This window comes from Saimiri boliviensis, chromosome 14 (genome assembly GCF_048565385.1).
Source record: "Saimiri boliviensis isolate mSaiBol1 chromosome 14, mSaiBol1.pri, whole genome shotgun sequence".
In the NCBI taxonomy this organism is placed as follows: domain Eukaryota; kingdom Metazoa; phylum Chordata; class Mammalia; order Primates; family Cebidae; genus Saimiri; species Saimiri boliviensis.
The window spans coordinates 5,726,033-5,753,950 of record NC_133462.1 but is presented as its reverse complement, the minus strand read 5'-3'; the positions used below and the strand labels follow the sequence as shown (position 1 = coordinate 5,753,950).

The window sequence follows — 27,918 nt, the reverse complement described above, 5'->3', positions numbered from 1 at the left end:
CTGTCTAAAAAAAAAAATGTGTGTGTGTGTGTGTATGTGTGTGTGTGCAGATGACATGACTTTCTATGTAGAAAATCACTCGCTGGACACAGTGGCTTACCCTTGTAATCCCAGCATTATGGGAGGCTAAAATGGGAGGATCACCTGAAGTTAGGAGTTCAAAACCAACATGGTCAACATGGTAAAACTCCATCTCTACTAAAAATACAAAAAAAGTAGAAGGCATGGTAGGGGGTACCTATAATTCCAGTTACTCAGGAAGCTGAGGTAGGTGAAACACTTAACTCAGGAGACCGAGGTTGCAGTGAGCCAAGCTAACACCATTGCACTCAAGCTCGAGCGACAAGAGTGACGTTGCCTCTCGGCCGGGCACGGTGGCTCACGCCTGTCATCCTAGCACTTTGGGAGGTGGAGGTGGGTGGATCACCTGAGGTCAGGAGTTCAAGACCAGCCTGGCCATCATTGTGAAACCCCATCTTAGGAAACAAAAAAAAAAGTTTTTAATTAAAAAAAAAAAGTGACACTGCCTCTCAAAAAAAAAAAAAAAAAAAAAAAGAGAAAGAAAGAAAAGAAGAAAGAAAAGAAAGCAAGAAAAGAAAATCACAAAGAATCAACCCAAATATTATTGGTACAATAAACATATTTAGTGTAATTGCAGAATACAAAGTTAGCACTTAAAATTAGCTGAATTTCCATAAGATGATCAACAATTTTAAAAGAAAATTAAAAACACACTTCTATTTGCTGGAGAACTTAAAGAAGAAATACTTAGGAGTAAATGTAAAAAGGTGAGAAGTTTGTACCATGAAATCTACAAACATTGATCAAAATGATTAAAAACATATATAGAGAATACAACCCATACTGATGGATTGGAGAAATATGATTAAATGGCTATAAAACCCAATGTGATTTAGATTCAACACAATACCCATAAAAATCTCCTTCAGTTTTCTAAAGAATCAAAAAACAGGCTTGGAAAAGTGGCTTACAGCTGTTGCCCAGGCTGGTCTCTCAACTCAAGTGATCCGTCTTTGCCTCCCAAAGTGCTCAGAACACAGACGTGAGCCACCCCACCCAGCCCAATCCTCTTAAACACTTTAATACCAATTAATGCTTGAACTCAATGTTAAGTCAGCTCAAACTCAAGTCAATGCTGAACTGACTCTAATGTCAATTAATGCTTGATGGTTTGATATAGTCATTGCACCTTAGAACATTGTCTCAAAAATGAATTTTTCAATGTTCTGCAAGGAGTGACCTCTGCCTGAAGACCTTGTGACACTTAGGACACTTGTAAGATTTCTGTCCAGTATGGATTCTCTAATATCTAATAAGGTGTGAATGTGAAATGAAGGCTTTGCCCCAATTATTACACTTGTGAGGTTTCTGCGTGAATTTTTCCATTTTGCATAAGACGAAAATTGACTGAAGACCTTGCCAGTTGTGACATTTGTAAGGGGTCTCTCGAGCATGAGTTTGCCAATGAACTGAAAGGTATGAACAATGTCTAAAAAATTTGCCAAATTGATTACACTTGCAAGAATCCATTGATTATGGATTCTCCAATGATTTGCATTGGCGAATGCAAATTGGTTGTTTACTGAAGACTTGGTGGCAATCATTACATTAGTAAATTTTCCCTATACCATGGATTGTTTCATGGTGATTAGGTGTTGACTGACCACTAAAGGCGTTGTCACATTCGTTAAACTTGTTTCTCTCTAGTGTGGATTCTAGTATGTTCTGCCAGGTGTGAATCACGCCCAAAAGCCTTGTCACAAACCTTACATTTGTAAGGTTTCACTCCAGTATGAATTTTTCTATGTCTTTCAAGGTTTGATTTGCGACTGAAAGCTTTGTCACATTCTTCACATTTGTAAGGTTTCTCTCCAGTATGAATTCTCCTATGTCTTTTAAGACTTGATTTGCGACTGTAAACTTTGTTGCATTCTTCACATTTGTAAGGTTTCTCTCCAGTATGAAGTCTATGATGACGTACAAGGTGTGCTTGTTGATTAAAAACTTTGCCACATTCATTACACTTGTAAGGTTTCTCTCCAGTATGAAGTCTATGATGACGTGCAAGGTTTGCTTGTTGATTAAAAACCTTGCCACATTCGTTACACTTGTAAGGTTTCTCTCCAGTATGTACTGCCTTATGAATCATAAGGGCTGAATTGTGACGGAAGGTCTTGCCACACTCATTACACTTGTAAGGTTTCTCTCCAGTATGAAGTCTATGGTGGCATAGAAGAGATGACATCTGACTGAAGGTCTTGCCACACTCATTACACTTGTAAGGTTTCTCTCCGGTATGAATTCTACGATGACAAACAAGGTTTGCTTGTTGATTAAAAACCTTGCCACACTCATTACACTTGTAAGGTTTCTCTCCAGTATGAATTGCCTTATGAATTACAAGGGCTGAATTATGACGGAAAGTCTTGCCACACTCATTACACCTGTAAGGTTTCTCTCCAGTACGAAGTCTATGATGGCATGTATGCGATGACATTTGACTAAAGGTCTTGCCACATTCATTACACTTGTAAGGTTTCTCTCCAGTATGAAGTCTACGATGGCATACAAGGGATGACATCTGACTGAAGGTCTTGCCACATTCATTACACTTGTAAGGTTTCTCTCCAGTATGAATTCTTCTATGTCTTTCAAGGTTTGATTTGCAACTAAAAACTGCATCACATTCTTCACATTTGTAAGGTCTCTCTCCAGTATGAGTTCGCCGATGAACTGCAAGGTATGAACAATGTCTGAAAAATTTGCCACATTTATTACACTTGTAAGATCGTTCTTTATTATGGATTCTCCAATGCCTTGCAATGGTTGTAGCATTACTGAAGACGTGATGACAATCATTACATCTGTAGAGTTTCCCTATACCATGGGTTGACTGATGGTAAGCAAGTGTTGACTGCCCACGAAAGGCTTTGCCACACTCATTACACTTGTAAGGTTTCTCTCCAGTGTGAATTCTAGTATGTTGTGTCAGGTGTGAATCACGCCCGAAAGCCTTGTCACAAACCTTACATTTGTATGGTTTCTCTCCAGTATGAATTATTTTATGTTTTTCAAGGTCTGATTTGCGACTAAAAACTTTGTCACATTCTTCACATTTGTAAAGGTTCTCTCCAGTATGAAGTCTACAATGGTACACAAAAGATGATTTCTGACTGAAGGTTTTGCCACACTCCTTACACCTGTGAGGTTTCTTTCCAGTATGAATTGCCATATGAATTACAAGGGCTGAATTTCGACCAAAGGTCTTGCCACACTCATTACACTTGTAAGGTTTCTCTCCAGTATGAAGTCTACAATGGCGTGTAAGGGCTGACTTCTGACTGAAGATCTTGCCGCACTCATTACACTTGTAAGATTTCTCACGAGTGTGACATCTGTGATGGCATGCAAGGTATCGCTTCTGATTAAAGACCTTGCCACATACATCACATTCATATTGTTTCTCTTCTAAATAGATTCTCTGATGTTTCCTCAAGAGAGAGCTACAGTTAAAGGCTTTTTTCTCATTACATTGTAAAGATACTTCTCTCATGTGACCTTCCTGTTTTTGAGTGAGTAATGAAGAATGGAGGAAATTGTTGTCATAGTTATTAGAAGTATGGGTTTGGGGCCTACAAGAAGTTATTTTGGACGTTGAAACTGAGAAAACATCATTGATAGATTTCTCAACTTGATTACCAAATTTCCCTTTCATCTGAAATATGTGCAGTTCAGGCAAATGCGAATGAAAGCTTAATCCAAGTTGATCTTTAATAGGCTTGTTGCCAGCATGCCTTTCATCATATTGGTCTGTACCACAAGGAAACTTTTCAATTTTTCTCATGAGTGCCTCATGGCTATTTCTAAACTCAAAATCATGAATATCGTTCTCAATTTCCTGGAAGCAAAAATCTCCAATGTGATGACTTTCACGTCTATCTAATATCCCTCCGTGGAACACTTCCGTATCACCTTGTGCTGTTGAAAAGAGCTCCTTCATCTTGTATTTGGGAGAGATATCTACAAAATACAAACACAAATAGGTTTCCAATTAAATACAAATGGTAAATAATACTAAAATGTATAAATATCACACACAAAAAGGAACACAAAAGAAGTGAGACTCTTCAATAAATAAAGGGTGATTACATGGACTTCAAGCCATGTCTACTGAAGCCTATTTCCAGTATCACAAAACACTGACAGGGGACAAACATGTGGAAGCCTAAAAGAGGAAGTATTTTGTACAGTGACCCCAAAGTGTATAACACTTTGCAAAAAATATATACTGTCACATCAATGAAGAGAAAAAGATATATTCTTAATATTTATAGCATATTTACTGCATACAAATGAATGCTAAAGAACCACACATAACTATATTGATAAATAATCCACAATGAGCTCATGTAAAGATAACCAAAATCCAATGGAAATTCTATATTGTCAATGATAGCACTGCAATGGCGTGATACTGGCTCACTGCAACTTCTGCCTCCCAACTTCAAGCGACTCTCCTGCCTCAGTCTCTTGACTACCTGGGATTAGAGGCACCCACGACCACACCAAGCTAATTCTGTATTTTTAGTAGAGATGGAGTTTCATCATGTTAGCCAGGCTAGTTCTGAACTCCTGACCTCAGGTGATCGGCCCGCCTCAGCTTCCCAAAGTGCTGAGATTATAGGCATGAACACCTCCACCAGGCCAGGTTATGGAAATTTTTTTTTTTTTTTTTTTTTTTTAAGACGGAGTTTCACTCTTGTTACCCAGGCTGGAGTGCAATGGCGCGATCTCGGCTCACCGCAACCTCCGCCTCCTGGGTTCAGGCAATTCTCCTGCCTCAGCCTCCCGAGTAGCTGGGATTACAGGCACGTGCCACCATGCCCAGCTAATTTTTTGTATTTTTAGTAGAGACGGGGTTTCACCATGTTGACCAGGATGGTCTCGATCTCTTGACCTCGTGATCCACCCGCCTGGGCCTCCCAAAGTGCTGGGATTATAGGCTTCAGTGACCACGCCCGGCTAGGTTATGGAAATTTTAAGTTTCATTAACTTCCCCCAAATATCTATACAACATGCTTCAGTTCTGCATACTGAAAGGAATGGACACTAACGTGATTGATATATTCACATTGTAATCGTGCTTAAACCACTTACATGTTTACTAAACACTGAAAGACAAACTATTTTAAATAATAACAGCTGGCCGTGGTGGCTCAAGCCTGTAATCCCAGCACTTTGGGAGGCCGAGGCGGGTGGATCACGAGGTCAAGAGATCGAGACTATCCTGGTCAACAAGGTGAAACCCCGTCTCTACTAAAAATAAAAAAAATGAGCTGGGCATGGTGGTGCGTGCCTGTAATCCCAGCTACTCGGGAGGCTGAGGCAGGAGAATTGCCTGAACCCAGGAGGCGGAGGTTGAGGTGAGCCGAGATCGCGCCATTGCACTCCAGCCTGCGTAACAAGAGCGAAACTCCATCTCAAAAAAAAAAAATAATAATAATAATAATAATAACAATGGCTGGGCACAGAGGTTCATGCCTGTAATCCCAGCACTTTGACAATCAGAGGAAGGCGGGTCACTTGAGATCAGGAGTTCGAGTCCAGCCTCACCAACATGGTGTAACCTCATCTCTACAAAACACACCAAAATTAGCTGGGGGGGGGGTGGTGGTGGGTGCCTGTAGTTTCAGCTACTCAGGAAGCTGGGGCATAAAAACCATGCGAGCCTGGCAGGCGGAGGCTGTGGTTAGCCATGATTGCACCACTGCTCTTAGCCTGAGTGACAGAGCAAGACTCCACCTCAAAGACGAATAAATAAAATTTAAAAAAACGTAAATGAGAAGGGAATCAAAGCATGTCTACACAAAAAAAGCAATGAAACACAAAAAGCATCATATGAGGAAGAACAAAAAAAAAATCCTACAAGAATTACAGATAACATGTAACAGAAAGGCAACGGTAAGGTCTTCTCCGTCAGTAATACTTCAAATGTAAATACTTAACTCTGCACTCAGAAGAAAAAGACTGGCTGAATCAACAGGAGCCAACTATGTGTTGTCCACGAAGACTCGTATTAGCCCTAAGGACACACATATGCTACAATTTAAAAAATAAAAACCAACAATTAGCCAGGTGGGATGGCTCACGCCTGTAATCCTAGCACTTTGGGAGGCTGAGGTGGGTGGATCACCTGAGGTCAGGAGTTCAAAAACAGCCTGGCCAACATGGTGAAACCCCATCTTTAAAAAAAAAAAAAGGCCGGGCGCGGTGGCTCAAGCCTGTAATCCCAGCACTTTGGGATGCAGAGGCGGGTGGATCATGAGGTCAGGAGATTGAGACCATCCTGGTCACATGGTGAAACCCCGTCTCTACTAAAAATACAAAAAAGTAGCTGGGCATGGTGGCGCGTGCCTGTAATCCCAGCTACTCAGGAGGCTGAGGCAGGAGAATTGCCTGAATCCAGGAGGCAGAGGTTGCGGTGAGCCGAGATCGCACCATTGCACTCCAGCCTGGGTAACAAGAGTGAAACTCCGCCTCAAAAATAAAAACAAAAACAAAACACCAATAATTAAGTATGGGGGTTGAGGCCTGTCATTGCAGGTACTCAGGAGGCTGAGTAGGATCTCTTGAGCCAAGGAGATCAAGACCAAGTTGAACAACACAGCAAGACACTGTATCTACAATAAAAAAAAAAAAAACAAACAAAAACATTAGCCCACCATGGTGGCATGCACCTGTACCAGCTACCCAGGGAGGCTGAGGTGAGATCACCGAGCCCAGGAATTCAAGGTTGCAGTGAGCCACGATGACACCATTGCACTCCACCCTGGGTGACAGAGCTACACACTGTATCTAAAAAAAATTTTTTAATAGAAAGTAACAGAAAAGATAAAACATAATATCTCAAGCAATTGTCATCCAGAGAGAGCAGAGCTGGCAATACTAAACTATGTTTTAACTCAAAACTATTTTACTGGAGACAAGAAAGGACATTATATCATGATAATAGGGTCAATTCACCATTAATGTACAAGAACTAGAGATACATATGCATGAATATCAGAGTTCCATATTTAAAGCCAATGTTTACAGAATCAAATAAATTGCTCCACTGTAATACTAGATGATTTCAACATACAACTTTCAATAATGGAAAAAAACAACAAGAGAGCTGACCAATAAAAAAGCAGAGGGAGGCCGGGTGCGTGGCTCATGCCTGTAATCCCAGCACTATGGAAGGCTTAAGCTTGTGGATCACTTCAGGTCAGAAGTTTGAGACCAGTCTGGCCAACAGAGTAAAACTCCATCTCTACTAAAAATACAAAAATTAGCTGGGTGTGGTGGTATACACCTGTAATCGCACTTACTCAGGAGGCTGAGGCAGGAGAATCACTTGAACCCAGTGGGTAGAGGCTGCAGTGAGCTCAGGTCGCACCACTGCACGCCAGTCTGAGTGACGGAACGAGACTCCATCACACACACAAAAAAGAAACTGATTATTAAATCTATAAAATCCAAAATCATGTGTAATATATAGAAATGTATGAGATGAAAGTAGCAGTGGCTTAAACAAATAACGGTGAACTTCAAACCAGAGGCATCTTTCCAGTGAGCTATACTTCCAAGAGGACCTGAGGATGCAATATATGGTCCTTCTATTGACTGTCTTTCCCACCCAGCTGAGTAACCCTCTCAGAAAAATCTAGCTATTCCTCTGTGACATACACTAGTAGTGTGGGTGAAGCGTAACTGAAGAATGGCTGAGGAACCTTGTGATATAAGGAGAAATGCATATATTGGTCTCTTCCCTGGTTCCTGACACAGAGCTCCGAAGACCTTGGGATGTCCCAGGTGATGGGAGGGTGATTTATCCTAATGAGGCAACCTCTGAGGTCTCCTGGATGGGGCTGATCACCAGCAAGATCAGGCCAGGCTTAGAAGCATGGAACAGTCACTGCCATCCACTATCCTCCAGGATGGGAGAGGGGCTGGAGGCTGAGTTAATAGCATCATGACTACATGGTGAAGCCTCCAGGCAAATACGTGAACTGTGTGGGACGAGAGCTTCCAAAGGCTGAACAGACGCAGATGCCTGGGGCATGGCACACCCGTGAATCTCCTCATGGTCCTTGTGTGGAGCACAGCTCACTGCAGAGATGCCTCTGGTTTTAAGTTCACTGTTATTTGTTTAAGCTACTTCTACATTCAATCAATACGTTTTTAATATTACACATGATCTTGGATTTTACTGATTTAATAATCATATATATATATTTTTTTTAAGATGGGGTTTCACCATGTTGGTCAGGCTGGTCTTGAACTCCCTACCTCAGGTGATCCGCCAGCCTTGGCCTCCAAAGTGCTTGGATTATGGGCATGAGCCACCACACCCGGTCTCTATTTTTTTTTTTTTTTTTTTTGAGATGGAGTTTTCCTCTTTCACGAGGCTGAAGTGCAGTGGCGTGATGTTGGCTCACTGCAACCTTCACTTCCCAGGTTCAAGTGATTCTCCCACCTCAGCCTCCAGAGTAGCTAGGACTACAGGTGTGTGGCATCATGCTCAACTAATTTTTGTATTTTTAGTAGAGACAGGGTTTCACGCTGCTGGCCAGGCTGGTCTCGAATCCCTGACCTCATGATTCACCTGGCCTCCCAACGTGCTGGGATTACAAGCATGAGCCACTGAGTACGGCTCACTTTCCTATTTTTTATGATCGTCTTTGTGTTCTTTGTTACATATCAATAATGTGTGGAACTGTTTTTTTTTTTTTTTTTTTGAGACGGAGTTTCGCTCGTTACCCAGGCTGGAGTGCAATGGCGCGATCTCGGCTCACCGCAACCTCTGCCTCCTGGGTTCAGGCAATTCTCCTGCCTCAGCTTTCCTGAGTAGCTGGGATTACAGGCATGCGCCACCATGCCCAGCTAATTTTTTGTATTTTTAGTAGAGACAGGGTTTCACCATGTTGACCAGGACGGTCTCGATCTCTTGACCTCGTGATCCACCCGCCTCGGCCTCCCAAAGTGCTGGGATTACAGGCTTGAGCCACCGCGCCCGGCCTGGAACTGTTATATCAGAGAATGACTATTCATTTACAGTTTAGTGCCTCACTCTGTGAATCTTCTCATCTGGCTATCCCTCTGTGTCCTGTGAAACATTCTTTATCATGAACCTAAGAAGGTGTTTCACTGAGTTTTGTGAGCCGCCCTAGCAAAGCAATGAAACCCAAGAAAGGGGTTGCGGGAGCCCACCTTATAGCTGGTTGGTCAGAGAAACATGTGACAATCTACACCTGCAACTGGCATCTGAGGCCGGGGGCCGCCCTCGCTAGCCTGGGAACTCAACCCTTCACCTGTGAGATCTGACTCTAACTCCAGGTAGACAGTGTCAGAAGTGAATTAAACCCCAAGAAATTGAGTTTGTGTCCATTCAAGATTTGGATGTGGTTGGGAAGAAATCCACTTACGCTGATGATCAGAATTGAGGCATTCTGTGCAAGGTGGTATGTGAGAGTAGGGAAAGCATTTCTGATTTTTTTTGTGTGTGTTGGTGGGTGACAGAGTCTTGCTCTGTCATCCAGGCTGGAGTGCGGGGGTGAAATTTTACCTCATTACCACCTCTGGCTCTCAGGTTCAAGAGATTCTCCTGCCTCAGTCTCCCAAGTAGCTGGAATTAAAGGCACACATCATCACACCCAGCTAATTTTTGCATTTTCATTAGGGATGGGATATCACCATGTTGGCCAGGCTGGTATCACACTCCCAACCTAAAGTGATCCACCCTTCTCAAAGTGCTGAGATTACAGGTGTGAGCCGCTGTATGTGGCCTTTTTTTTTTTTTCCCCAAATAGACAAGTAGACGATTTAAACAAGCAGAGAAAGCTCTGGGCATTGTTATGGGCCCCAGATGCAAAAAAGGAACAGCCCATGTTTTCCATCTCCTGATTAGGTGTTGCAAGCAGAGGAAATGGGAAGGAACCTGAATAGGTAAAGGGACAGGTGTCTGGAGGCCTCAGCTCTGAGCTATAGGGACAGAGAATGGAGCATCAGATGGAATCAAGTACAGAGGAGACCACAGTGGGAAGAGACCCTTTGACAGCCCTCCCTCTGCTGCAGAGGCAAGAAACCAAAGAGGTCACAGAAGCCAGATGACAGGGTGCTACCCATCAGGATAAAGACTCTGCCTTTGTCTCTGAGCTGCAGCACCACTAGAACGCCCAAAGATCAAACTACTGCACATCTAAAGAGCAGAGGGGCCGGGTGCAGTGGCACACACCTACGATCCCAGCACTTTGGGAGGTCCAGGTGGGCAGATCACTTGAGGTCCGGAGTACGAGACCAGCCTGGCCCACATAGTGAAACCTTGTCTCTGCTAAAAATACAAAAATTAGCCAGGTGTGGCGGTGGTGCACCCCTGTAGTCCCAGCTACCTGAAAGGCTTAGGCAGGAGAATCATGTGAACCCAGGCGGCAGAGGTTGCAGTGAACTATTGTGCCACTGCACTCCAGCCTAGGCAAAAGAGCAAGATGTCATCTCAAAAATAAATAAATAAATAGCAAACAGAAGGACAAGTAGGGACAAAGAAAGATGTCCACTCAGAGAGCTCAGAATTTAAGCGTTCCTTTTCCCACAGAATTCTCCTGCTTGCACAGTTTCCTCATTCACTATTTATTTATGTATTTAGTATATTTATTTATTATTATATAAGTTATTATATATTATATTATATATTATATTATATATTATATATTATTATATATATATATAAGTTCTGGGGAACGCGTGCAGAACAAGCAGGTTTGTGACGTAGGTATCCACGTACCATAGTCCTTTGCAGCACCCATCACCCTGTCATCTACATTAGGTATTGCTCCTAATGCTATCCCTCCCCTAGTCCCCCACTCCCTGCTATCCCTCCCCTAGTGTGTGACATTTCCCTCCCTGTGTCCATGTGTTCTCACTGTCCAACACTCACTTATGAATGAGAACATGCAGTGTTTGATTTTCTGTTCTTGTGTCAGTTTGCTGAAAATGATGGTTTCCAGCTTTATCCAGGTCCCTGCAAAGGACATAAACTCATCCTTTTTTACGGCCACACATCCTGACACAGTATTTGAAGGTGTAGCTTCCACTCTGCCCATATGAGCTCTCACTGTGTTTACACCTGTAATATATCCCACCCATCTAGATTTTTCTGCTATTTTTACTTGACTCTCCACAGTCCAGGGCTCCTTCCCTGGCTTCATCATGGAGGCAACAGGTCAGAAAGAGACTCTTGCTTGTAAAAAGAAAGAAACATGATGTGCTCGAGCTTTTCTAGCGTCCCAGCCCTATGTTTCAGTAGGAAAGAAGACATTCCAGATGGATCGAGGAAAATATTTCACACTCCTCCACTGACTGCCTCCTTCAGAATGCTTAGAGAGCATTGTAATATGTGGAAACCAAGCTTCTTTCTAGGAACTACTGAATAAAATGCACAGGAGTAAAAGGGAAACTGGATATCTTTAAAGTCTGCCAGAAGGTTTTGTTTTTGTATTTTTGAGACAGAGTCTTGCTCTGTAGCTCGGGCTGGGGTGCAGTGGCGTGATCTAGTCTCACTGCAACCTTTACCTCCCAGGTTCAAGTGATTCTGCTTCCTCAGCCTTTCTAGTATCTAGAATTACTGGAGGGCACCACCATATCTGGCTAATTTTTGCATTTTTGGTAGAGACAGGGTTTAGCCATGTTGGCCAGGCTGGTCTTGAACTAATGAACTGAAGCAATGCACAAGCCTCAGCCTCCCAGAGTGCTGGGATTACAGGCGCCAGTCACTGCACCTGGCCTGCCATCAGGTTTTTGCCTACTTTACTTCTGGAAACCCCCATGAGGTATGATGAACGCACAACATCTAAACTAAGGGACAGTTAAAGTCCAGATGCTGCCTCATGAAGCTTTTCATTTCAAAATGAATACGGCTTCCATTTTAGTCCAGCAAGGACGCGGCTCCAAAGAGGCAACAAGGGAAAATACAAACACACGCAAGGGCATGTCCCCGCTTCTGGAGGGAAGTTGTCCTCACCCAGGGAGACCAGGTTCCTGTAGTTCTCCAGCATCACGTCCCTGTATAAAGTCCTCTGAGCAGGGTCCAGGCATCTCCACTCCTCTGGAGAGAATTCTATGGTCACATCCCTGAATGTCAACGAACCCTGAAATAAAAACACATTTCAACAAAATGGTTATGGGAGGACTTCTGATCTTTACAGAGAAAGAGAAGATCAGAGAGGTGAAAGCACGGATGTAATTGTAGGGAATGTTCTGACAAATCGAGAAAGGGATTTTTCACCACATTATGGCTTCCCGGTTGTGTTTATTATACTTTGTGAAGAGGTCATGATTCCCTCTTGGTATGGATTTCTTGTGTTTGTGGATAATACAAGAAATACACACAGCAGCTATTAAATGTGTTCAAAGAAAAAAGAAATACACAGCCGGGCGTGGTGGCTCAAGCCTGTAATCCCAGCACTTTGGGAGGCTGAGGCGGGTGGATCACGAGGTCGAGAGATCGAGACCATCCTGGTCAACATGGTGAAACCCCGTCTCTACTAAAAATACAAAAAATTAGCTGAGCATGGTGGCTCGTGTCCGTAATCCCAGCTACTCAGGAGGCTGAGGCAGGAGAATTGCCTGAACCCAGGAGGTGGAGGTTGCGGTGAGCCGAGATCGTGCCATTGCACTCCAGCCTGGGTAACAAGGGCGAAACTCCGTCTCAAAAAAAAAAAAAAAAAAAATACACAAACCAAAAAATTAACCCAACTTTTTCACTATAGAAATGTTTGAAACTTTTATTGACACACCAAGTAACATTGTGTATCTACATGAGACAGAACATGAATGATGTTTTCAGAAATGACCACGTCCACAGTGAAAAATCAGAAATTAATATTCAATTGGACGTGATGGCACATGGCTGTAATCCCAGCACTTTGGAAGGCCATGCTGGGTGGATCACCTGAGCTCAGGACTGTAAAGACCAGTATGGCCAACATGGTTGAAACCCTGTTCCTACTAAAAATACAAAAATTGGCCAGTCACAGTGGCTCATGTCTGTAATCCAAGCACTTTGGGAGGCGAAAGTGGGCAGATCACGAGGTCAGAGGTTTGAGACCAGCCTGACCAACATGGTAAAACCCCGTCTCTACTAAAAATACAAAAATTAGTCGGGCATGGCGTCACATACCTGTAATCCCAGCTACTCAGGAGGCTGAGGCAGGAGAATCGCTTGAACCCGGGAAGTGGAGGTTGCAGTGAGCTGAGATCACACCACTCCACTCCAGCCTGAGAAACAGAGCAAGACTCTGTCTCAAAAAACAAAAACAAAAACAAAACAAAAATTAGCCAGGCATGGTGGCGGGCACCTGGAACACCAGCTACTCAGGAGGCTGAGGCATGAGAATCACTTGAACCCAGGAGGTGGAGGTTATAGTGAGTCAAGATTATGCCATTATACTCCAGCTTGCGTGACAAAGGAAAAACTCAGTCTCAAAGAAATAAAAGGTAAACAGCCAGGTTCAGTTGGTCATGCCTGTAATTCCAGCACTTTGGGAGGTCAAGGCCAGCAGATCTTGAGGTCAGGAGTTTGAGACCAGCCTGGCCAACAGGGTAAAACCCTGTCTCTACTAAAAAGACAAAAATTAGCCGGGCGGTGTGGCGGGCACCTATAATTCCAGGTGCTTGGAAGGCTGAGGCAGAGACTTCCTTGAACCCGGGAGGTGGAGGACGCAGTCAGCCAAGATTCTGCCACAGCACTTTAGCCTGGGTGACAAGCAAGACTCACTTCTCGCCGGGCACGGTGGCTCATGCCTGTAATCCAAGCACTTTGGAGGCCAAGGCGGGCGGATTACCTGAGGTCGGGAGTTCAAGACCAGCCTCACCAACATGGAGAAACCCCATCTTTAAAAAAAGATTCCCTTCTCAAAGAAAAAAAAAAAGATACATAAAAAATAGCTATTAGGGGCCGGGCGCGGTGGCTCAAGCCTGTAATCCCAGCACTTTGGGAGGCCGAGGCGGGTGGATCACGAGGTCGAGAGATCGAGACCATCCTGGTCAACGTGGTGAAACCCCGTCTCTACTAAAAATACAAAAAATTAGCTGGGCATGGTGGCGCGTGCCTGTAATCCCAGCTACTCAGGAGGCTGAGGCAGGAGAATTGCCTGAACCCAGGAGGCGGAGGTTGCGGTGAGCCGAGATCGTGCCATTGCACTCCAGCCTGGGTAACAAGAGCGAAACTTCGTCTCAAAAAAAAAATAAAATTAAATTAAAAAAAAAAAAAATAGCTATTAGGAAAGGGGCTTAATACCGAAGTGATGAAATAATCTGTAAAACAAGCCCCGATGACGTGAGTCTACCTATATAACAAACCTTCACACGTAGTATAAAGTTAAAAAATAAATATAAAAGGAAGTTTATCATTGCAGATTTTTTTCTAGAAGTCTCATAAAGATGCAGAAATACATGATTATAAGACCTGCCCTGACACCTGACAGGCAAAGGAGGTACTTTAGAGCCAAGGGGCTAAAGTGCAGCTTTGCTTGAAGCTTTACCACAAAACAAATATGTACATCATGTGGTATTTAAATACAAAAATATTTATCAAATAGTAATTGGTGGGGCTGGGCACAGTGGCCCACACCTGTAATCCCAGCACTCTGGGAGGCTAAGTCAAGTAGATCATCTGAGGTCAGGAGTTTCAGTCCAGCCTGACCAATGTGGTGAAAGCCCATCTCTACTAAAAACACAGAAGAATTAGCTGGGTGTGGTGGCAGGGGCCTATAATGGCAGCTATTTGGGAGACTGAAGTGGGAGAATCACATGAACCGGGGAGGCAGTGGATGCAGTGAGCCGAGATCACACCACTGCACTACAGCCTGAATCACAGAGCAACACTTTCTCTAAAATAATAATAACAGGTAGAATGAGAAAATGGCTCCATCCTTAGGATAAAAATGAAGTACTGCTCCCATATTTAAGAAAATTATGCCGGGCGCAGTGGCTCAAGCCTGTAATCCCAGCACTTTGGGAGGCCGAGGCAGGTGGATCAGGAGGTCAAGAGATCGAGACCATCCTGGTCAACATGGTGAAACCCCGTCTCTACTAAAAATACAAAAAAAATTAGCTGGGCATGGTGGTGCGTGCCTGCAATCCCAGCTACTCAGGAGGCTGAGGCAGGAGAATTGTTTGAACCCAGGAGGCGGAGGTTGCAGTGAGCCGAGATCGCGCCATTGCACTCCAGCCTGGGTAAAAAGAGCGAAACTCCATCACAAAAAAAAAAAAAAAAAAAAAAAAAAATATAACCATTTTTACCAAAAATGCCTGTTTCACAAGCCTCTCCACAGTAACACCAGTTCCATGAGCTTAACGCACTAAGAATGGTTTAATGAATCTCCTGCTGTTATTTAGGTTGGTTTAATATGCTTAAAATAATGATGGAATAGTCGGACACGGTGGCTCAAGCCTGTAATCCCAGCACTTTGGGAGGCCAAGGCGGGTGGATCACGAGGTCAAGAGATCGAGACCATCCTGGTCAACATGGTGAAACCCTGTCTCTACTAAAAATACTAAAAATTAGCTGGGCATGGTGGTGTGTGCCTGTAATCCCAGCTACTCAGGAGGCTGAGGCAGGAGAATTGCCTGAACCCAGGAGGCGGAGGTTGCGGTGAGCCAAGATCACGCCATTGCACTCCAGCCTGGGTAACAAGAGCGAAAACTCCGTCTCAAAAAAAAAAAAAAATGATGGAATAAAACACCTTGTATCATTCATGTCTGTCTACAAACTTTCCATTTCAATTAGTAAGATGTTTGGAGTCAGAAACACAGTAACTCACTCAATTACCTAAACATGTAGTATAAAATCAGGCAGAAATGACTTCCCCTTATTGATCTCCATTTCTAGAATTTACCATGTACTTTGTGCACATTAATACGTCACTTCCACATGCAGCTGCTCTACTCCTGGTCTACAGAGAGCTGAGGGTGCATCCAGATGTGGCACCCAGAACAATCCCTGCTGCTCAACAGCCCTGACACCACAGGGCCACACCCCGTCTCCATCCACATCTGGGGTGAGCCCTTCCCAGGACCATGCCCAGTGCAGCCTCTTCCCAAGCTCATGCCACGGGGTCACCAGAGACGGAATCTAAGGGAGATGAGAGGGACTGAGGGAAGGCATGGGTGAGTGCCAGCAAACCTGTCAGGCAGGACGCTTCAGACTCAGAGAAGATTCCCAACTGCAAGCAGGAAGGAGACAGAACAATCCACCAAGATCATCTCACCTGAGGAAGAGCCATCCCTGACTCCTTTGCTTTCCACTTCCTCTTCCGGGTTTCTTCCTCACGTATCAAGAGTCTTTAGAACATTCAATCCTGAATTTTATAAATATGTTGTTTGTTGCTCTGAATCAACACACCTCCTCCCTGTAACACAACAACACATACAAAAGAGACCTCACCCTGAGGAAATACAGTCCCCTCTGCTGCCCACTGCATCAGGGATAATAAACTCCTACAGGCAAACTAAATGAATGTTTGAATCCTTTCTTCAGAATCTGCTCCCCTTCTGGAGAAGCCCCCATACACATACTGCGGCAGCGAGCAGCTGGGCTGAAATGAGCTCCCCTTCAGAGCACAGACCCAGCCCTCATCAAACCCCATGCAGATGCTGGGTGCAGTGGCACCTGTAATCCCAGCACTCTAAGAGGCCAAGGCAGGTGGATCACAAGGTCAGGAATTTGAGACTAGCCTGGGCAACATGGTGAAACCCCATCTCTACAAACAACAGAAAAACTTAGTCAGGCATGGTGGTACATGTCTGTCTATCTGTGGTCTCAGCTACATAGGAGGCTGAAGTGGGAGGTTCACTTGAGCCTAAACGGCAAAGAGTGAAATGAACCAAGACTGGACAAGTGCACTCCAGCCTGTGTTATAAAAGTGAGACTTTATCTTAAAAAAAATAAATAAATAAAGGCCGGGTATGATGGCTCATGCCTGTAATCCCAGCACTTTGGGAGGCCAAGGCAGGCCAACCATGAGATCAGAAGTTTGAGGCCAGCCTGGCCCAGAGATCAGCCTAGCCAATATGGGGAAAACCCATCCCTACTAAAAATACAAAACACAGCTAGTCATGGTGGCGGGTGCCTGTAATCCCAGCTACTTGGGAGGCTGAGGCAGGAGAATCACTTGAACCCAGGAGGTGGAGGTTGTAGAGAGCCAGGATCCTGCCATTGCACTCAAGCCTGGGCAGCAGGGCAAGACTCCAACTCAAAAAAAAAAAAAAAAAAAAACCTTGCTGCTCAATGATAGACATAGAGTCAACTTTAAATATTAATAAAACTCAGGTCAGGCCGGGCGCGGTGGCTCAAGCCTGTAATCCCAGCACTTTGGGAGGCCGAGGCGGGTGGATCACGAGGTCAAGAGATCGAGACTATCCTGATCAACATGGTGAAACCCGGTCTCTACTAAAAATACAAAAAACCAGCTGGGCGTGGTGGCGCGTGCCTGTAATCCCAGCTACTCAGGAGGCTGAGGCAGGAGAATTGCCTGAACCTAGGAGGCAGAGGTTGCAGTGAGCCGAGATCGCGCCATTGCACTCCAGCCTGGGTAACAAGAGCGAAACTCCGTCTCAAAAAAAAAAACAATAACAGAAACTCAGGTCAACTTTTCATCTTAGACCTGGCAGAAATTTTTCATCCTGCAAAGAAGGGTGGCAAGAAAAAAAGAGCCGTTCTGCCATCAATGAGGCGGTGACCCAAGAGTACACCATCAACATTCACAAGCGTATCTACGGGGTGGGCTTCAAGAAATGTGCCCCTCGGGCGCTCAAAGAGATTCATAAACTTGCCATGAAGGAGATGAAAACTCCAGGTGTGTGCACTGATAACAGGCTCAACAAAGCTGTCCCGGACAAAGGAATAAGGAATGTCCCACACCATGTACATGTGCAGTAGCCCAGAAAATGTAATGAGGATGAAGAGTCACCAAATAAGCTCTATACTGTGGTTACCCGTGTAGCTGTTACCACTTTCAGAAACCTACAGACTGGCACTGTGGATGAGAACCCATCACTCATCATCGTAAACATAAAATAAAGTTAAGGTAGGACACGGTGGCTCATGCCTGTAATTCCAGCAGTTTAAGAAGCCAAGGCAGGTGCATCACCTGAGGTCAGGAGTTCGAGACCAGCCTGACCAATATGGATAAACATCATCTCTATTTAAAAAAAAAAAAAAAAAATTAGCTGTGTGTTGTGGCACATGCCTGTAATCCCAGATTCTTGGGAGGCTGAGGCAGGAGAATCACTTGAACCCGGGAGGCAAAGGTTGCGGTGAGCTGAGATTGTGCCATTGTACTTCAACTTGGGATACGAGAGTGAAACTTTGTCTCAGGAAAAAAAAAAAAAAAAATTGTAAAATTGCCATTAAAAACAAACAAGCAGGCCAGGCGCGGTGGCTCAAGCCTGTAATCTCAGCACTTTGGGAGGCCGAGGCGGGTGGATCACGAGGTCAAGAGATTGAGACCATCCTGGTCAACATGGTGAAACCCCGTCTCTACTAAAAATACAAAAAATTGGCTGGGTATGGTGGTGCGTGCCTATAATCCCAGCTACTCAGGAGGCTGAGGCAGGAGAATTGCCTGAACCCAGGAGGCGGAGGTTGCGGTGAGCCGAGATCACGCCATTGCACTCCAGCCTGGGTAACAAGAGCGAAACTCCATCTCAAAAAAAAAAAAAAAAAAAGAAAAGAAAAGAAAAATTAGAGAACCCTCTATTACATACCTGGGCTAAAGAAACTTCTTTTGCAAGGTTCTGATGCCATTGATTGCCTACATTTAATTCTTCCTTACAGGAAAGTCACAGCAACATTTATAAAATGCAGGTGTGAGTCTGGGCGCAGTGGCTCATGCCTATAACACCAGCACTTTGGGAGGCCGAGGTGGGTAGATCACCTGAGATCAGCAGTTCAACACCAGTCTGACCAACATGGAGAAACCCTGTCTCTACTAAAAACACAAAATTAGCTGGACACGGTGATACAGGTCTATAATCCCAGCTACTCGGGAGGCCAAGGAAGGAGAATTGCTTAAACATGGGAGGAGATTTTGCAGTGAGCCGAGATTGTGCCACTGCACTCCAGCCTGGGCGACAAGAGTGAACTTCGTCTCAAAAAACAAATAAATACATAAAATAAAACGCAGAAGGGTGAACATACAGCTATTGACCTTGAAAAAAGTGAAAGAAGGTCAGTTGCAGAACTAAGACATAAGCAAAATTTTTCAATCAAGAATACACGGGTGGCCGGGCGTGGTGGCTTATGCCTGTAATCCTAGTACTTTGGGAGACTGAGGCAGGCGAATCACCTGAGGTCAGGAGTTGGAGCCCAGCCTTGCCAACATGGTAACATCCCATCTCTACTAAAAATACAAATAATTAGCTGGTCGTGGTATTGCACTCCTTTCCAGCTACTTGGGAGGCTGAGGCAGGAGAATCATTTGAACCCAGGAGATGGAGTATGCAGTGAGTCAGGATAGCAACATTGCACTCCAGCGTACCCAATGTTAGCAAAACTTTCTCTCAAAAAAAAAAAAAAAAAAAAAAAGAGAATACATTGCTCTCCCGTCCTTTTTTTTCTTTTGTGACAGGGTCTCGCTCTGTTGACCAGGCTGAATTGCAGTGGCATAATCTTGGCTCACTGCAGCCCGGACCTCCTGGGCTCAAGTGATCCTCCTGCCTGGGCCTCCAGAGTAGCTGGAATTACAGGTGCGCACCATCACACCCAGTTAATTTTTTTTTTGGTGGGGGCAGAGATGGGGGTCTCACTATGTTGCCCAGCTGGTCTCTCATTCTCTTCTTCTTCCTCTAGCTCTTTTCTTGTCATTTTTTCTGGAATTCTGCTCCTCACTTTGTCCCCCTCTCCTCTCCTGCTGTTTATCTCCTTCTCCCCTCTATTCCTTCTCTTCCGCCTCTTCTGCTCCAGCCTGGCCACTTACTTAACCTCTTGTTGCTTTTTCTCAATGTTTCCATCGTCCTTAATATCCATGTATTTCCGCCTCTTCTCTCATCTCTGCATCTCCTCCGCTCTCCCTGTTAAATTCTCTCTTTCCTGTTATACCCCCGTAGCCTCTCTCTGGCACCCCACATCCCCAGGTGTCCTCCGTGCTGTGCTTCCCTCTGTTCTCACCACCAGCACACTCTGCTCTGTCCGCCCCCGCTCCAAATCCCTCCTCGTCTCCCTCACTCTCCTGAGCCTCCCTCTTTGCTGCCCCATCCTTGCCTTGCTGTCCTTCGTCTCTTTGTATATCATGCTTTTCTCTACATTTCTCCAGTTGCTTTTCTCTCTCTCTCTCTTGCTTTTGCTGTCTCTTGGCAAATCCCTCACGCATTCTCTACTTTGCCATCTGTTATGGGTCTTTCTGATTCTTTTCTCTGTCTCAGGTTTTCTACTGCTCTGTCTCATGATCCCTTTGGCCCACACAACCACAGGAGGGTTTGGAGTAAGTCGCCTACATGCCGGAGAAGCAGAATTCCCAAGGGCTGCAGCTGGGCAGGCAAGAACGCCTCGTGTCCCAGGACAGGCCCCGGGCACCTCCCCAACGCGGGCTCAGGGGAAGCGGTGACTGCGGAGGGGAGACCTGGGGTGCACGAGGAAGGAGGTGGGGGGCGACGGCGCGTTAAGACAAGGGTAGGGTGTGCAGGATCACAGGACGAGGCAGAGGATGCGGCCTCCCCGGGACTGGGGCCACAGCGCTGGGCTTCAAAGAGCGAGGAAGGCGAGGGTGGGAGGTGCCCAGGGCGGGAACCCACCTCTCGCGTGAGGACTGCAAAAAGCGCAGGTCGGGAGAAGTCAGAAAAAGGTTTTGAGCGGAAAAATTACGCGATAAAGTGTTTACATTGCCCTATGGCAGAAAAGACCGGAGAGGGGACCAGCCGCAGGGCAACCTGAAAACCAAAAGGGAGCGACCCCCGGACTCTCGCAGGAATGTCTCAATTTGCACTAGGTGACGGAGGACAGGGTGAGAACTTCCCGGTTTGTGGGGACCCTACTTCCCAAGCGCAGGGACCCGAGACGCGCATACGAGACCGAGGAAAACTCACGCACCGCCGTGTGACCTTCATCCCACGGATCCCCTTCCGGGTCTGCGCGAACCTGCGTGCGCAGTGCTGAAGCCAGGCTGGGCGGGACCCACGAGGAGGCGGGCAGGGGAGGGGCGGGGCGCGAGGCGGAGAGACCTGGCCTTTTAGAGGCTGCAGAGGACGGGCCGTGGTGGGACTTGGGTGTCTTTCCGCCTGGCTCCCAGCGCCTCTGTTTTTTGGGTTTGGACGCGAGATTGGCCAGGAAGGCTGAGGGATGATTCAGAAGCCTTGGAATTGTCTGGAATGGAAATGCAAACTACAATGTGAAATCGAAAGCCCTGCTTGAGCAGAACCTACAATTTCATGTTGACAATCCACAAACAGAATAGAAATCCTCTCCCTATCCATCCTCCATTCACTGCCATTCGGCGTATGCCCTTTCAGGCAGGGACGCTGCCACCTGGGTCTTTGGTTCTTGTCCTGGTCTGTTTTCTCATATACTGCTGCCGCCTTCTAACTGCTCTACGCATTCCTCCCACAACAAACTACTATATAGTTACATAGAAGGATTATATAAATCAGCACTAAATGTGTCAGTACAGCTCTGACTACAATACCTATGATTATAGACAATATTTTTATGATTATATAGAAAGATTATATGGAACTAAGTATTTTAGATATAAGTACTCGCTGTGTTGCCCAAGTTGTAGTGCAGTGACACAGTATTAGCTCACTCCAACCTTGTCCTATCGGCCTCCCAAGTAGCTGGGAACACAGGTCATGTGACTATGCCTAATTTTTTATACTTTTTCTCAGGAGACACGGGATTTCACCGTTAGCCAGCAAGGTCTCGATCTCCTGACTCATGATTTGCCTGCCTCAGCCTCCCAAAGTGCTGGGATTGCAGGCATGAGCCACCGCACCAGGCCTTTTTCTTTTTCTTTTTCAATAAACAGGGTCTCACGCTGTGACCCAGGGAAAAACACAATGGCATTCTTGGCTCATTGCAACCTTCACCTCCCAGGGTCAACTGACTTTTTTGCCTCAGTCTCTTGAGTAGTTAAGATTAGAGGTGCCTGCCATGACACCCAGCTAATTTTTCTATTTTTATTAGAGATGGAGTTTCACCATATTGGACAGGCTCATCTTGAGCTCAGGTGATCCACCCGCCTTGGCTTTCCAAATCTTGGAATTACACGTGTTAGCCCTGCACCAGCCTAGTTTTTGTTTACAGGAAGAAGAAACAGGCCAAGTTGGGGGGCTTGCCCTGGTGATACCAGCACTTTAAGAAGCAGAGGCGGGAGGATCATGAGGTCAAGTACTGAGACAATCCTGGCCAACACAGTGACACCATGTCTCTACTAAAAATAAAAAAACCAGCTGAGCATTGTGGTACACACCTGTAGTCTCAGCTACTCACAAGGCTGATGTACAAGAATTGCTTGAAGCTGGGAGGTAGAGGTTGCAGTTAGCTGAGACCGTACCATTGCACTCCAGTCTGGCAACACAGAGAGACACCATCTCAAGAAAAAAATATATAAAAATACAAAAATTAGCATGGTGTAGCGGCATGCATCTGTAATTCCAGCTATTCAAGAGGCTGAGGCACAAGAATGCTTAACTGCAAGATAACAGATTGCGGTGAAACAAGTTAACAACATTGCACTCCAGCCTGGGTGACAAGAGAAAGATTTCATCACAAAAAAAAAAAAAAAAAAAAAAAAAAAAAAAGGTGGCATTAACTGCTGACCTCAAGTGGTCTAGCTGCCTTGGCCTCTCAAAGTGCTGGGATTTCAGGTAAATCACCGTGCCCAGCCCATTTTTTTTAAACATAAACACCTTTTATGTCAATTAATGCTCGAACTCAATGTAAGTCAAATCTAACTCAAGTCAATGCAGAATTGACTCCAGTGTCAATTCATGCTTAATGGTTTGCTATACTCATTGCATTTGGAACACTTATATCAAAAAGGAACATTCTGATGTTCTGCAAGGAGTGACTTTGGACTGAAGACCTTGCCACACTATGACATTTGAAAGATTTCTGCCCGGCCGGGCGCGTTGGCTCACACCTGTAATCCAAGCACTTTGGAGGCCAAGTTGGGCGGATGACCTGAGGTCAGGAGTTCAAGACCAGCCTAACCAACAGGGTGAAAGCCTATCTTTAAAAAATAAGTAAATACAGGGCCGGGCGCGGTGGCTCAAGCCTGTAATCCCAGCACTTTGGGAGGCCGAGGCAGGTGGATCACAAGGTCGAGAGATCGGAGACCATCCTGGTCAACATGGTGAAACCCCGTCTCTACTAAAAATACAAAAAATTAGCTGCGCATGGTGGCTCCCGCCTGCAGTCCCAGCTACTCGGGAGGCTGAGGCAGGAGAATTGCCGGAACCCAGGAGGTGCAGGTTGCGGTGAGCCGAGATTGCACCATTGCACTCCAGCCTGGGTAACGAGAGCGAAAGTCCATCTCAAAAAAATAAATAAAATAAAATAAATAAAATAAAAATAAAAAAATAGGCCGGGCGCGGTGGCTCACGCCTATAATCCCAGCACGTTGGGAGGTGGATCACAAGGTCAAGAGATAAAGACCATCCTGTTCAACATGGTGAAATCCCGTCTCTACTAAAAATACGAAAAATCAGCTGGGCATTGTGGCGCATGCCTGTAATCCCAGCTACTCAGGAGGTTAAGGCAGGAGAATTGCCTGAACCCAGGAGGTGGAAGTTGCGGTGAGCTGAGATCGCGCCACTGTACTCCAGCCTGGGTAACAAGAGTGAAACTCCGTCTCAAAAAATAAATAAATAAAAAATAAATAAATAAATAAAATAAAATAAAAAATAAATAGATTTCTCCCGAGTGTGGATTTTCTGATGTCTAATGTGGTGTGAACATGAAGTACAGGCTTTGCCACAATCATCACACTAGAGAGGTTTCCCTCTTGTATGAATTCTCCTGGGGTATGCATGAGATGCAGCTTGACTGAAGATCTTGCCACAATCATTACATTGGTAAGGTTTCCTTCCAGGATGAGTTTGCTGAGGAACTACCAGGTATAAACAATGATGGAACAACTTGTCACATTTATTACGCTTCTAAGATGTCTATCATGGATTCTCTAATAATTTGCAATGGTTGTACTAACTACTGAAAACGTTGTGAGAATCATTACATTGTTTCCCTATACCATGGATCGCTTGATGGTGGATAAGTGTTGACTGCACACCAAAGGCTTTGCCACACTGATTACATTTGTAAGGTTTCTCTCCAGTATGAACTCTCTATAATGTTGTGCAAGCTGTTTGTTAATCACAAAACTTGCCACACTCATTACACTTGTCAGTTTATCTCCAGAATGAATTGCCTTATGAATTACAAGATCTGAATTTCTAGTGAAAATCTTGCTACACTCATTACACTTCTAAGATTTCTCTCCAGTATGAAGTTTACAAAGGACTACAAGACATGACATCTGACTGAAGGTCTTGCCACACTCGTTACATTTCTAAAGATTTTCTGCAATATGAAGTCTACGATGCTTTGTAAGGGATGCCTTTTGAACGAAGGTCTTGCAACAACCATTACCCTTGTAAGGTTTCTCTCCTGTATGAATTCTGCAATGAACTAAAAGGGATGATAACTGACTGAAGGTCCTGCCACACTCATTACACTTGTAAGGTTTCTCTCCAGTATGAAGACTTCGATGGCATTTCAGGGATGACATCTGACTGAAGGTCTTGCTACACTCATTACACTTGTGAGGTTTCTCTCCAGTATGAAGTCTACGATGAACTAAAAAGGATGACGACTGAGGGAAGGTCTTGCTACAGTCATTACACTTGTAAGAAACAAACAAACAAACAAACAACAATTTGAATGTGGTGTCTCATGCCTGTAATCTCAGCACTTTAGGAGGCCAATGAGGCTGCATCACTTCAGCTGTGGCGTTCAAGACCAGCCTGGGCAACATGGTAACAGCCTGTCTCTACCAGGTACACAAGAATTAGCTTGGTGTGGTGGCAGGTGGCTGTGATCCCAGCTACTATGGAGGCTGAAGTGGGAGGATCCCTTCAACCCAGAAGGTTGACGCTGCAGTCAGCTGTGATCCTGTCATCGCTAATAAAAAACAAAAAGAAAGAAAAAGGAAGCAGTTGGTTCCTGGGTCTGGGGGCACTGAATATAAGGCCAGGTAATGTGAACTTTCCAAAACCAGACTGAAAGGAAAAAAAACCATCTTTCTGTTAGGGATAACCTGTCTTGGAAAACCCCCTCCGCGCAGCTGACCAGCCCTACTCTGATTGCTCAGCAGCTGCATTCCTGAACTCCTACCCACGTGCTACAATTAAGCAAAGGGGGAGGACAGAAAACAAATGTTTGTTTCCACACTTGTACATTCCTGTTTCACACATACCTGAAAAATCCTGTTTTTTAAAAAACTGCCACCACAAAAGTCACAGGATGATGTGTTGCAAGTCTGTCACAAGGTAACAAACGATCTCTGTGCCTGTTAAAAGTTGATAGATTCTCTCAGTCCTGAAACTCCCTTACGCCCCTCTCACCCCATGTAAACCCCTCGTTTTGCAAGCTCGGGGCTGCCTCCTGTGATTGTTAGGGGACAGCCCGCAGGTTGGTAAAACTTGCTTGCCTGACTTTGGGTCTACTCTCCTTTCTCTTGGCTAACCTTACACACTCCCCAGCCGGAGTAACCAAGGATCAGAGCCTCCTCTCTCGACAGCTCTCCGCCTTCCACCACGTCTCACATGGAGAGAGAGACTGCCCAGGAGTGGCCAAGGCCAAGCACCGACCCCCACTTCCGCACAAGACACCCATCTGCTGTGGCCTCGGGCCAATTCACCTCAACAAGGGCCAAAGTCCTTCATCCAGAAAAGGGGTAGCCAATGGGGAACTCAAGACTTGCTAACTCCCAGAACTTTGTAAACCGGGCCCCAGGGACTCTCCCTTGGGTCCTCTTGCACCTTAAGTGCTTTCTTGACTAAATCAATTCCTGCTTTTGGCGTCTCGGGCAGGGGTGCGGCGCTTTGCTCCAGCGACCCACCAGAGCTAGGGTGTGAGGTGCCCGGGCGGAGGAGGGGAATCCAGTTCGGAGGTGAAAAAGTTAAACACCTAGAGGCAGGAGGACGGATCAGGAAGAGTTTTCAGCAGGAAAATTCCGCCATAAGAGATGCCTGCACAGCCCCAGTATGGAGAGACTGCAGACCGTACCCGCCTGAGGACGGCTTTTTTTTTTTTTTTTTTTTTTTTTGAGACGGAGTTTCGCTCTTGTTACCCAGGCTGGAGTGCAATTGCGCGATCTCGGCTCACAGCAACCTCCGCCTCCTGGGTTCAGGCAATTCTCCTGCCTCAGCCTCCCGAGTAGCTGGGATTACAGGCATGCGCCACCATGCCCAGCTAATTTTTTGTATTTTTAGTAGAGACGGGGTTTCACCATGTTGACCGGGATGGTCTCGATCTCTTGACCTCGTGATCCACCCGCCTCGGCCTCCCAAAGTGCTGGGATTACAGGCTTGAGCCACCGTGCCCGGCAAGATCTGTTTCTTTTAACAGAGATTCTTCCCAGGTGCTCAAGTGCCCCTCAGAAAGGACAGCTTTGCAGGACCATTTCAAAATATGGCAAAGACACATGTTCTGATGTAAAATATTTTGCCTTTCTTCTTTGTCACATGTTATGCCAGAGTCATACTGGAAAGTAAGACAGGATACATAGGATTAAATAAAACCCATCTGATGAGTAGTTATGGTTTGTAGGGCATAACCCCCAGACCCCAGATGGATATTTGGGCAAGATTTAAAAACCAGAGCTTTGTCGTCATTCTCAAATACTTTCTTTTTCTGTTTCTTCCCTGTAATGATATCAAATACATGTAAGGTAAACATTGTAAGGTAAACCTTGCTGAAAACATAGCAAACATTTCTCAATGCATTGTAATGTTAAATTCACTTTACATGCCTTCTGAAAATAGTTAGAAAAGGTACTTTTTATTTTCAGGTTTTAATTTTTTTTTTTTTTTTTGAGATAGCCTTGTTAGCCTTGTTCTGTCACTCAGACTGGAATGCAGTGCTGGGAACAATGGTCACTGCACCTCACCTTCCAACTAGCAGGGGCCACTGGTCCTCACAACCACACCTGGGTAATTTTCTAATATTTTGTAGAGGTGAGGTCCCACTTTGATGCTCAGGCTGGCCTTCAACTCCTAGACTCAAGCAATCCTCCCACCTTGGCTTCCCAAAATGCTGGAATTACAGGTGAGCCACCACACCCATCCAATTGTAATCCATTTGTGGTAATTTCTTTGTTGTTCTTGCCTTAGTGTTCTATCAGATGTGACTAACAAATGATGTCTTCAAACCTTGGGAATCTATTTTCATGTAAAGAATCATTATCAAGCCGGGCACGTTGGCTCACGCCTGTAATCCTAGCACTTTGGGAGGCCAAGATGGGTGGATCACCTGAGGTCAGGAGTTCAAGACCAGCCTGGCCATCATCGTGAAACCCCATCTTTAAAAAAAAAAAAAGAAAAAAAGAATAATTATCAGATATTACTAAGGATACATTGCAGTACTCTGTTTTTTGTGGCCTCTGAAGAAAATATAACTAAATTATAAAATTGGCTATGCATACATACCTGGCAGAGGAGATACCATGATCACGAAGGTGGTTTTCCCAGGGCGGGGCTTATCCATTGCACTCCGGATGTGCTGACCCCTGTGATTTCCCCAAATGTGGGAAACTCGACTGCATAATTTGTGGTAGTGGGGGACTGTGTTCACGCTTTCCCCTA

General features: G+C 45.1%; 1 protein-coding gene and 1 non-coding gene across 5 annotated transcripts; one reads left to right on the top strand and one right to left on the bottom strand.

Moving 5' to 3' along the window:
* Window positions 1-575: 575 nt before the first annotated feature.
* On the bottom strand, window positions 576-27,915 carry LOC104650284 (uncharacterized). Of its 4 annotated transcripts, none has more exons than XM_074385548.1 (5): window positions 21,146-27,751; window positions 16,329-16,469; window positions 13,238-13,355; window positions 12,080-12,206; window positions 576-4,041 (listed from the first exon to the last, which is right to left on the bottom strand). In XM_074385548.1, exons 4-5 carry the CDS (start codon window positions 12,111-12,113, stop codon window positions 1,709-1,711), a joined length of 2,367 nt encoding a protein of 788 aa, XP_074241649.1. In that variant the 5' UTR covers window positions 12,114-12,206; window positions 13,238-13,355; window positions 16,329-16,469; window positions 21,146-27,751; the 3' UTR covers window positions 576-1,708. The 4 variants fall into 4 exon arrangements, with proteins under 4 accessions (XP_074241649.1, XP_074241647.1, XP_074241648.1 ...); XM_074385546.1 differs by lacking the exon at window positions 13,238-13,355 and adding an exon at window positions 27,763-27,915 and having other exon boundaries at window positions 578-4,041; window positions 21,146-25,622; XM_074385547.1 differs by lacking the exon at window positions 13,238-13,355 and having other exon boundaries at window positions 578-4,041; window positions 21,146-25,234; window positions 25,530-27,751.
* Window positions 27,755-27,918, top strand: LOC120362913 (U1 spliceosomal RNA). The gene has a single exon (XR_005578703.1). It is a non-coding gene; the product is annotated as a U1 spliceosomal RNA (small nuclear RNA).